This window comes from Drosophila rhopaloa, unplaced genomic scaffold (assembly GCF_018152115.1).
Source record: "Drosophila rhopaloa isolate 14029-0021.01 unplaced genomic scaffold, ASM1815211v1 contig_3, whole genome shotgun sequence".
NCBI lineage: Eukaryota > Metazoa > Arthropoda > Insecta > Diptera > Drosophilidae > Drosophila > Drosophila rhopaloa.
The window spans coordinates 17699596-17710436 of record NW_025335123.1 but is presented as its reverse complement, the minus strand read 5'-3'; the positions used below and the strand labels follow the sequence as shown (position 1 = coordinate 17710436).

At 40.7% G+C, this 10841-nt stretch overlaps 1 protein-coding gene across 1 annotated transcript; it reads right to left on the bottom strand.

Annotated features, from left to right (window-relative positions):
- Nucleotides 1-226: 226 nt before the first annotated feature.
- On the bottom strand, nucleotides 227-10237 carry LOC108045188 (homeobox protein B-H2). The gene is made up of 3 exons (XM_017124415.2): nucleotides 8916-10237; nucleotides 3466-3718; nucleotides 227-1524 (listed from the first exon to the last, which is right to left on the bottom strand). The coding sequence occupies exons 1-3, from the start codon at nucleotides 9916-9918 to the stop codon at nucleotides 867-869; spliced, it is 1914 nt and encodes a 637-aa protein (XP_016979904.2). The 5' UTR covers nucleotides 9919-10237; the 3' UTR covers nucleotides 227-866.
- Nucleotides 10238-10841: the final 604 nt, after the last annotated feature.

Below are 10841 nucleotides of genomic sequence, written 5' to 3'. Positions count from 1 at the left end.
AAACAAAGCCCAGTTCTTGATTGCTCTTTTTTCTTCGCTTTTATTATTACTACACACAATAGACGTCTTAAGACTAGGCACAAAAAAAGTTGTAAAAAAAAATATTGTTTGGAAAAAAAAAATTGTGTTGCTTTTGTTGTTGGTCTGCTGCGTATGTACAAAAATAATTTACAAAAATTTACAAAATTTCCTCTAGGCTAGGTTTAATTAAATATAGAAAAAAAAATGTGTTTTATATGTATATATATTTTTCTTCACAATTACTGGGGGTTATTCTTATAGACAAATGAACATGGGGCGTGTCTAATACTGTTACATGTTTTGTTTTACATAGTAATTTTTTGTTGACTTTTTACAATTTTGAATTACACTTTAGGGTGAACTATTTATACCACAAACTTATATATGTTATGGAGAATTTTCAAATACATTTTCATTGGCAGTTCAGAGATGACTTTCTCTTTTTCTTAGCAAGAAAATTTAAATTGCAACTGGTTTTCAAATAATAGTAGCTTTAGGTGTTCGATTAATAATAACATATTAAAACATAAAAATATTAAAATCTTTTTTTCCAATAAATAAATAAATATTTAAATGGTTCCTTGTCTTGAAATTTTAAATTTGTTGTAATTTTTCATGCAAAAAGAAAACGAGTTTGACTACTATTATTCTGAAAACAGCTGAATGATTCTGAAAATCTTAAACCCATTGTCAATGTTTGGATTTCATTTGGATTTGGATTTGGATTACGACTTTTGCCAGAAGATGTCCACCATAATTCATAGGTCTTGAATACCACCCCTTGATTATTTCTTTAGACAAATTTGTGAGATCCAGCTGTGGGAAGGGATTTCTCTCGGGGATCCTCAGACCTCCAGGGCCAGTTCCTCGTCGTCCTCGTCGTCACGCTCCCGCTCCCGATCCTCCAGCTCCCGCTCCCGCTCCCGCTCGCGATCCCTGTCCCGCTCCCCCTCCTCCTCGTTGAGCCGCTCGCGATGGGGCGGACTGCCCGGATTGAGGGGCGGACTGGGCGTGATCAAGCGCTGGCGACTGCTGCTGCTGGTCCGCTCGCAGTCCGCCTCGCTATTGGCGCTCTGGCTGGTTGCGGGCGAGCGGGACGCGGCCGGCGGCTGTTGAGCGGCGCCAGCGGAAGCGGCTGCCGCCGCCGCAGCGGCATAATAGCCGCTCAGCATGGGCGCCGCGCCGGGGGCGGGGGGAGCGGGCATGCCGGGCATCCCGGCCATTCCGGGCAGCGCCATGCCCGGCGGCATGCTCGTCGGGTACATGCGGTACGAGGCGGGCAGGGCGGGCTTCTGCAGGGCGGCGGCGGCGGCCGCTTGGCGGTAGTAGATGTCGATGGCGGAGGGCGGGGCGCCGTGGGGCGATTGGGCGGCAGCGGCGGCCGCATACGGCCAGGCGCTCAAGTAGGGCGTGGCACCCCCATACAGCCGCTGGAAGGCCGCGTAGTTGCCCGCCTCGGCCAGCAGTTCCAGGCCCACGGCCGTCTGTCGCTTCCATTTGGTTCTGCAATCAAGAAAATAATACCAAACATTTTAATATTTGCATTGCCAAATGCTCTCCCCCACTTTTTAAATTTTACAAATATTTTGGTTCATAATTGTTTAAAAAAAAAAATATATAAAAAGGAATAATCACATGTAAATAGCGAATAATAAATCTTCAAGCTCGCCAAAATGTATAGAAATAAAAGCGAATAAAAAATACATTTTTTTAGCCATGTTAATTGTTCTTATAAATCATATTTTAAAAACTATCACTTGTAGAAATAATAAGTTGATTTTCTATGGGGTCATTAAGCCGTACCTACAAGATTTATCAAATCCATTTTAACTATTTAAAACCTAATGCGTTCTAAAGGAAATATTAACTCTAAACTGCAAGTTGAAGTTTGGCAACTAAAAGAGCTGATCTAGAAAGCCAAATATTTGTTCATACTCTGGCTTGAGTATTTTTCTTAACGCTTTACTCCTAATTCTGTAATCTGTTTCCTCGAGTGTTTTGAGGAAGTGAGCGTGAGAGGCAAAGGAAGCCATCGGGCTCGAGTCCTTTTCCCCGTCCTCTCAATTAATCATGGCCCAGAAGTGCCGAGTCACTCGAGGCCTCTCGTCCCAAAATATCCCGCCGTGTGGCCTCAAGGATTCCGCCCCGACTGTTTATATTTCGCACTTAATTGTTTTGTCATTAATCTTGTGCCAGCCCACCAAAAAGAAAAATAAAAATAATAAAATTAAAAGAAATTGGAAATACTCTGAGCCGAATACTGAGGCCTAATTGGCAGCGACCCGCCCTTCTTTTTTGGCAAATCCTTTAATTGTTCAAGGCGCCAGGACCTCGACCGAAACTAGAACTAGAACCAGGTCGGGGTCGTTTATTTTTTATTCTACAATTTTTGCCCATTCATCGCTAGGATCGAACAGCAGCTGTGAAGTGTTTTGGCCTAATGGGAGATATCATGAGTTGACTTTGGCGGGGTTATGACAGCCTAAGGTTTCTGTTTGTTTTTCCAACTATTTATTGAATTTTTGCCTGTCCTTTGAAAGGAGAAATGTAGTTCTTAAATTGATATTTCAAAAGATAAGTTCTTAAACATTGGTTTAATAAGACACAAAATATATAAAAACTAAAAAAATATATACAAAAACCCTTTCCTGATTCAATAAAGTTTTGCAGAAAATATTTAATATACTAATACTATTATACTTTTTCTATTTATCAAAAATGTAATAATGCTACTTCCGCAAAAGCAGCTTAAAGCCGACATTGCTTCAAAATAAAATGTATAGCATAGCAATAAATTTGTATAAGCCCTGCTACATATATTTCACATCTAAAAATGCGAGAAAAAATGTCTAAAAATACAAAATAAAGCCCGCTACCCCCTTGGAGAATTCACACAGCCATCAGTCATATCCGGTTGCGTTTTGCGCCGTCAGCCACGCAAGATGTTGGCCTGCTGCTCCTCATCTCCCACTCCCCCCAGTTCCCAATTGTTGTGGTAAGCATTCTGTGCTCGAAATTGTGACAAGTCATTGGGCAATAATTAAAAACGAAAATAAAACGCGATCGAACGTAATAAGGCGGCAATCGAAACGAAAGACTTAGGCAACAAACTTGCACTGAGAAAAATGCGCATAAAACAGACATCTCATTTATCGAACATATATGTATATATTTTTTTTAACGATGCGCCAGGCAAAATACAGCAAATTAAGCAATCAGCATAAAAAAACACAGGCACTGATAAGGTGATGAATGCAGAAGACAAGCAACAACAAAATAAAGGAGGAAAAACAGCCATTAAAAGGATTTTTATTGGAAAACTGCGCGAAGAAATGGGCGAAACGCATTAAAGGCGCTGATTAGCGGCCACTCAGAACACCCCCCCCCCAACCGCGTAACCCCTGCTCCCCACAGCCCCATAAAACCACAAAGCGAGCCGCTCACCTGCGATTCTGGTACCAGGTCTTCACCTGGCAATCGCTCAGCTCCAGCTTGTTGGCCAGCTCCATGCGGTCCTGTACGCTGAGGTACTTCTGCCGCTCGAAGGACTTCTCCAGCGTCTGCAGCTGGTGGTCCGTGAAGGCGGTACGCGCCTTCCGCTGCTTCTTGCTGAGGCTCAAGCTGAGGTGCGACGAGGAGTCGCCGTTCGCCGAGCTGCCGTTCTTCAAACTGTCCTCGCCGTCGTCGTCCTTGCCGCCTAAAAATATTAAAGAAATATAATATTTAGTTTTGTGAAAACACCATTTTTTTTTGTTTTTCAAAATCTTAATTTTCAAAACTTTTTTAATTTTAAAAACATTACCAATAATAACTTATTTAGTGTTCTTAAAGTATGAAAACTATATCAAATACTCTGAAATAACTACCCATTTTTAAAGATATTTAATGTACTTTATTCAATTTAATATTATTACTATTGCAAAGAAGTAAATCACATTGAAGAACATTTGAAAAGGATACTTAGTTTATTATAAATAATAAAAACAAACATTCCGATCACCGTAAATATATCTTAAGAATTCCTAATAACACCTCGCTTAAGCAACTTAAATGTGAAATTTATCAAAGATCAACCATTTATTATTTCGCCCAGTGCATTTCGTTTTTAGATACGACAAGATGTCTATTGTTCTGAGCCCCTTTTGCAATATGCTTCTGACATCTCTCATATATTTGCAATTTTCTGCAACATTTACGCGCTTTTTTTGTTCTTTTACGACCGGCCAACATGCAACAAGATCAACTGCAGCAACTGTTGCAACTTTGCAAGAGCTGCAGCAACATGTGCATGTGGCAACATTGTTGTTGCTGCTGCAGCTACCTTTTGCTAATTTGCAATTAAACAGTTTATGAGCACAAATTACAACAACAACAAACAATTATCAGCATTACTATGATGGATGTGCACAGTGAAGATTGCCGCCGAAGAATTGGCAACAGCAATGCGACCCCGACCTGTACTTTGATGGCTTATAAGCTTAGTTTAATGAAGTGAAGTTAAGAAGTGCTAATTCCCCGTTTATTTAATATTTTAAATATTTAATTAGTAGAAAAATCCTAAGCAATTAAAATTGGCAATGTTTTAATTGGTTTTAAATAGATCTACAAGTATTTTAAAAACAAATAATAATATTATATATACAAAATATAAATTTAGGATGTATATTTTCTTTGGCTAGTAAAAGATACAACAAATATAAAAATTAATTAAAATCAAATAACATTTTACAAAGTAGAAGTTCCTCAAAACTCTGTCAGTGCATTTAAAACTCACTTGAGCTTGAAAATCTTTAAGAAATCTGTTTTACTTTGTTGAATGCTTCACTAATAACTGAGGCACTTTCTGGAGCCGGCCACGCCCCCATCTTCCGCCTTCTGGCTTCCTCATTCTCCTGGGTAACTCCCACTCCCCAGCCCCCCCCTTATCGCCCCTCCTGTAAATGCATTAACAACCGTTCCCCGAAGAAGTTTGACTTTCGAAGCATTTCCGCAATTTCTGTTCCACACTTGCGGAGCTTGTAGTGCCCCCTCTTTCTGCAGCACGCCTCCCTCTCTTTCTCCCCCCAGTTTTAGATAGTATCACCCCCCGTGGAACCATCGTCTGCAGTTTTTACATTCGCATTTGTAATTAAGTGCTTGTGGCTAAACTGTATTAAACATGCTTAAGTGTGCAGCGCCTATCGCCCTCTCTCTTCCTCTTTGGTGCTGCTGTCTCTTTCCATTTTTTTTAGTTGGTGTTTTTTGTGTTTGCATTTTAATTGTGCAACGGCAGAAACCATGGGAAGAAGCAGCAGCGGCAACAGCAACACATTTGCAATTGGCCTTTTTGCATTTTAATTAAAGAATAAAAGCAGCGTTCTTCGAGACCCCCCATTTTCCACCCTGTAACCCTCCCTCCCCGAACCCTATTTTTCCCTCTTTTTTTGCTAAACGTTTATCAACATTTTGATAATGTTGGCGTTTAGTGCACTCTAGTAACAACAGCAACATCAGCAACAAAAATTGCAAGTGCAACATGAGAAGCGAGTGCGCTTACATAACGGTTGTTGGCTTTTCGTGTTACCTGCATTATAATTTGTAATTATTATTGTTGCTGTTGGGTCTGCGATTTAACATTTCCTTTACGGAAAATGTCTGCAAAATTATGTCAAAAAAATAAACAACGAAGGCCTAAATGCTCTATTTTTTTGCATTGAATTAAATAAATAAACCTCTTTAGGAAATCGTTTACAAATAAACAAAAAAGTTAATCAAAGTAAGTTTAAAAAATATTATTAAGAAAGCATAAACTTATTGACATTGTTAAGAACTCTTTTTTTTAGTAAGTCAGCAAGCCATTTATAGTTAGTTCTCATATATAATAAGGCCCATTATTTACCTCTAAAAACAACTCGGTTAGGGAATTCGCCATATCAATCAAAAGTTAAATAATACAAAATAAGAAGCAAAGCCCAAAAGCAGAAGCAGACCGCAAAATAGAAACAAAAGACTTGGGCAACGAACTTGGTTCGCTGTGGTGTTTTTCGTGGCGCACGTGAATTTTTCGTGGATATCCATTAAACATTATGTGGATTAAGTGGATGAGCATCGTCTGGCCTGTTTTGGGCCATATATAACAAAGATATATGGATACGATCTTGGAAGCCAAAGCAAAAGTCTGGCATTCCTCAATTGCCGAAATATGTGAAAGATGATGCCCGAAAATATCAATTTCAATATTGAAACTCTTTTTTTTTTTGTAGCACTCGATGGAGGCATTGAAGTGGCAGGAGTTTCCCCCACTCTGATCCTAATCCATTGAATATTTTTCGAAGCCCCCCCTGTTTTTCGATCAGTGTACGGTTCGATGGGCAGAGAACAAGCTTTTGGGTCAATTTCAAACGCGGTGCCAGCAAGGATCGCTTTTTGAGCCTCGTAAAAAACACCAAGATGGGTATGAAAAAGGGTAAGAAGCAGCAGATAAGGAAAAGGACAAAGATGGAGGTGGAGGTGAAAGAGAATAAGAAGAGGGAGTAGAGCAAGAAAAAGCAACAACTGTCGCTCGCACGCGTCTCAAGTGACACGCGAGTGTTGAATGCGTCTGTGCATATATCCCCCTCTTTCTGCACATATATGCCCTTCTCCCTCTGTAACAATAATTATATCTCTCCTTTTACTATATTTTACAGTGTATTATTTGCTTATATTTATTTAAAATCAACAGTTTATGCATCATTTAAGACCCCCAATAAAATTACCCAAATGATCCTAAAAGAATAATTCGTTTTTATTGTAGTTACCAATTAAGTTTTAAATTTTAACTTTGCTTAAGTTTTAAGCTTTTTTGAAAATCCCAATAAAAAATTTATTTCTTTTTTGAAGCACTGTGATTGAAATCCATAAGAACCCATATCATTTGAAAAATAAGGTATAGGAATCTTAGGTTTTGGAGACTGCCCTTCCTTTTCTTGCAGTATCTCCCGCTTTTTGTTGCTTTTCTCGGCGTGGGCCCTCCGAAGGAGAGGGACAGAGAAAGCGAGAATGTCAATGGGTGTTTATTTTTTCAAGACTGTGTGTGGGTTGCTCGGCTGCCCAGCCAGCAGATTAAATTTAATTTTGATTTCTTTAGTTTTATTTTCATTCATTTGCGTGTGTGTGGCTTGTGGCTCAAATCAAGGCAATTTCGGTTGGAAAAATTGACAGCGGGAAGTCAAAACAGAAGGGGGTCACTTGGAGGGAGAAACCTCCGCTTTCTGGTTATAATTTAATTTGTTAATTGATTTTGGCACAAGTCAAAAAAATAAATGTGAAAATTGTCCATGAAATTGGTTAAGCTTTAATTGAAATAAACATTGGTCAGGGACTTATAATTCATCATTAAACAAGAAAAGGTTAAACAATTACGAAAATAACTGAAATCAGTTGACTTTTTTACCCATCTATGTATAGAAAAAATTACATTTTGTTGACCTTTTCTTGCGATGCTATTAAAAATAAATGTACAGTTTGCATAATAATAATTGTAGTATTTTAAATCAATTTTAAATTAAACACAGCTTTAAAAATGTTCTTCCCAATTCTAAATGATGGAAAATAAACCAATGCTTTGTTCTGGTTTCCATGCTCTTCAATATAAATACATATATTTTCTCCCTTTCTAAATTATATTGCAGCAAATCAATTGAAAACGCACGATTACGGCTATTTAATAGTAATTTGTCATAATTTGCATAACGTTTAAAAGCACTTAACGAGAGGAAAAAAAGCTAAATTAAAGCTAGCAACAAAATCAATTAAATGGTTGCATGCAAAACGAGGGAGGCGGCTGGGGGGCGTGGCTGTCAAGGGTATTCGGATGACAGTTTCGACTGGGAAATAAGCTGAAAATAAGCGAACACTTGGCTAATCTGGCCAAGAAACCACGGGGATTGGGAAGAGGGACAGAGACAGGGAGATGGAGATGGAAAGAGAAGGAGCGAGAGACCCAGAGACACCTGCCTCAAAACTCAGACTCACCTGTATTTTTCGAGTCTTCGCCTATCAACCCAGCATTTTCCCCGTTCGAGCCTTACAATTTATGGTGGTTGTTGTTGCGGTCGTTGTTGTTGTCGGTGTGGTTGTTGTTGGCCGTTATCTATTAGCCAACAGCCAACAGCCACAACAAAAACGACAACACAAACAACCACGCTTAGCACTCAATATATGATATATCTCGGTCGCGGGGATAAATCGTAAATTTAAAGTGGTGCGAAGTCAGGGGTCAGGTGGAAAGGTGTAAATTGGTTTTGGGATAGCCTTCAATTTATTAACGCCAGTCTTCACTTTGCTTCCACAAGTCAAGAGCAACCGAATCGTATACAAAAATTAAGACTTGCTTTTCGTAATAGGTAAATCATTAAAATTAAAACAAATTGGCTGGTATTTTAGAACTGACTTTTCCTTTAACAAAATATGAAGAACTTTAAAAGAGTATTTCAGTGAACAGAAAGGAATCGCCATATTCTTAAAATAAAATAATATATATAGGATTTCATATATTACAGTTTTATTTGGTTGCAATTATATTTTAAAACGTTAAAAACTAAATGTGTTCTACCGATTTTAAAACAGTATAATTGCAATATCTAGCTTACTGTTCTTTGAGGGGTTTAATTTAAAGCCGGAAAACTTTGCAACAAAGTTGCTATTTTCTCTAAGTCATTGCTATCTTTTTTTTCCAAGTGCTTCAGTTTTTGGCTTTTTGATATATATAGCATATCTATTTCTAAATTGCCAACATACTGCCAAATTATATATGTCAATACCATAAACATTTGTGTATTTACGATTTATTTTTTTGTGGTTGGCACTCTTTAAATATTGTTCTTAATTATACTACTTTTAAAATATAGTTTATATTTATTAATGCAACTTACCGCAATCATCACTATCGCTGTCGTCGATGGTGCTGGCCTGATCGCCGCTGATGCTGCTGCCGGCTCCTCCGAGCAACATGTTGCCGTTGCCACTGCCATTGTTGTTGTTGCTGCTGTTGCCGCTGTTGATGTTGCTGTTGGCACTACCACTGTTGTTGTTGTTGTTGTTAGCACTACTGCTGTTGTTGTTGTTGTTGCCGCTGGCATTGCCCAATTGCTGCAACATAAGCGGCGATCGGGATCGCTCATCGTGTATGGGATGGTGCAGATGTGAGTGGTGCTGCTGGTGGTGGTTCAGGTGGCTGAGGTGGTTCAAATGTTGCCCCGGATCACCAGACAACCCGTGACCATGTCGATGCAGTGCCTCCAATCGCTCCCTTTCCATTTGCAGGTGATGCGGATGAGGATGTTGCTGCTGTTGCTGCTGCTGCTGTTGCTGTTGCTGTTGCAGCACGGCATAGTGGGCGGGCGGAAAGTGGGCGAGCAGGTGGGGCGGCATGGGATGGTGGGGATAGGGATTGTTTCCAGGTGGCGAGTGCCTCTCCCTATAATGTTCCCGCTCCCTCTCCCTTTCACGCTCGAAACGCAACAACTGCTGCTGTTGCACAATGTATTGCTGCAGGGCAGCATGCTGATGTTGCTGCTGCTGCTGATTATGATGATGATGTTGCTGTTGCTGCTGCTGCTGATGTTGGGCGACCAGCGACTGTTCCCGCTCCGAGTCCGGCGGACTGCCACGCCCCGAAGAGGCGGCTGCCAGGGCCGCCGCTGCCGCTGCTGCCGCCGCCGATGCGGCCGCTGCTCCTGCCAGAATGTCGGTGATCATGAAGCGGGATCGCGTCGCCGTCGTGGCCGTTGCCGTCGTGGTGTTGCTGCCGACGGCCGGGGAGGCTGGACGGGGCATTCCGCCGCCGACGGCAGCGGGATGATGAGCGGTGGCACTCGGTGCACTGCCAACGGGAGCTGCCGTTGTTGCGGACATTTCCGGTGGCATTGTGGTCATGTGTGGTTTAGCCGACGACTCTGCTGCGCTGCACCTGCACTTTGCACCCAAAAAAAAAACTATAAATTCACACGAGTTTTTAGCACTTTTCTGTTGATTTTAAAAGTAAATGTTGCTGTTGTCACTTGTGTGGATCTGGCCAATTAGCTTAGTTTTTCGCTTGTTTTTTTTTCCAGTTTGTTTATTCTTTCAGTACGATTTTCGTTTATTTGTTTTTATTTCAGTTTTCTAAGCTCAACTTGAGTTTTAACGCAAATGTTGCTGCTGTTCGCGCACTGTTTGGTATTTAAAAGCGGAGCAACAACCGCTCGCCTTTGGCTTTCGACCGAAACTGAAACTTGCTGGCAGCAACAGCAACTGCCAGCAGCAACAGCAGCGACAACAACGGCAACAACAGCAGCAACAACAGCGGCAACATCAACAACAACCAGACAGTAAAAACCAGTTGAGCCTCTGCTCTTCATCAGCTGCCACCTGTCGTCGTCTCTTTCTCGCCCACTGACTTGGCCAACTTGCGGTGTGGTGGGTTTCCCTCTCTTTCGCCCGCGAAGCCCTCTCGCTCGCACCCACTGCTGGCCGCACTTATTGCCCGCATTTATTGGTCGTAATTGGCAGCAATTGACATTCATTAGGCTTCAATCAGCGGCCCTCAAGTGTGCGAGTGTGGTGACTTTTACGCCGGCAATGGCCGCACTTCTAACGGTTATTTTTATGGCACGTGGTGGACTTGCCTGCTTCAAGTAATACCCATTTATCCAAAATAACTAACTTAATCTTTCTCACTTTTATAATCTAAGTTAACTCGATAAGATTTTGTTTAGTATTTCAAAACCCAACGAATAACCCATTTTATTAAACATTTTTCAAAACTAGCAAGAATGTTCTTTAAAAATATTGTAAAGAAACTGCATTGTGAAAACTTT

Bases quoted from the DNA above. Each gene is read 5' to 3' on its own strand.
- LOC108045188 (XM_017124415.2), bottom strand. From the start codon at position 9,918: ATGACCACAATGCCACCGGAAATGTCCGCAACAACGGCAGCTCCCGTT. The intron at 3,719-8,915 runs GTAAGTTGCATT...TAATATTTTTAG, and splicing joins CAGCGATAGTGATGATTGCG to GCGGCAAGGACGACGACGGC. The intron at 1,525-3,465 runs GTGAGCGGCTCG...TCTTGATTGCAG, and splicing joins ACCTGGTACCAGAATCGCAG to AACCAAATGGAAGCGACAGA.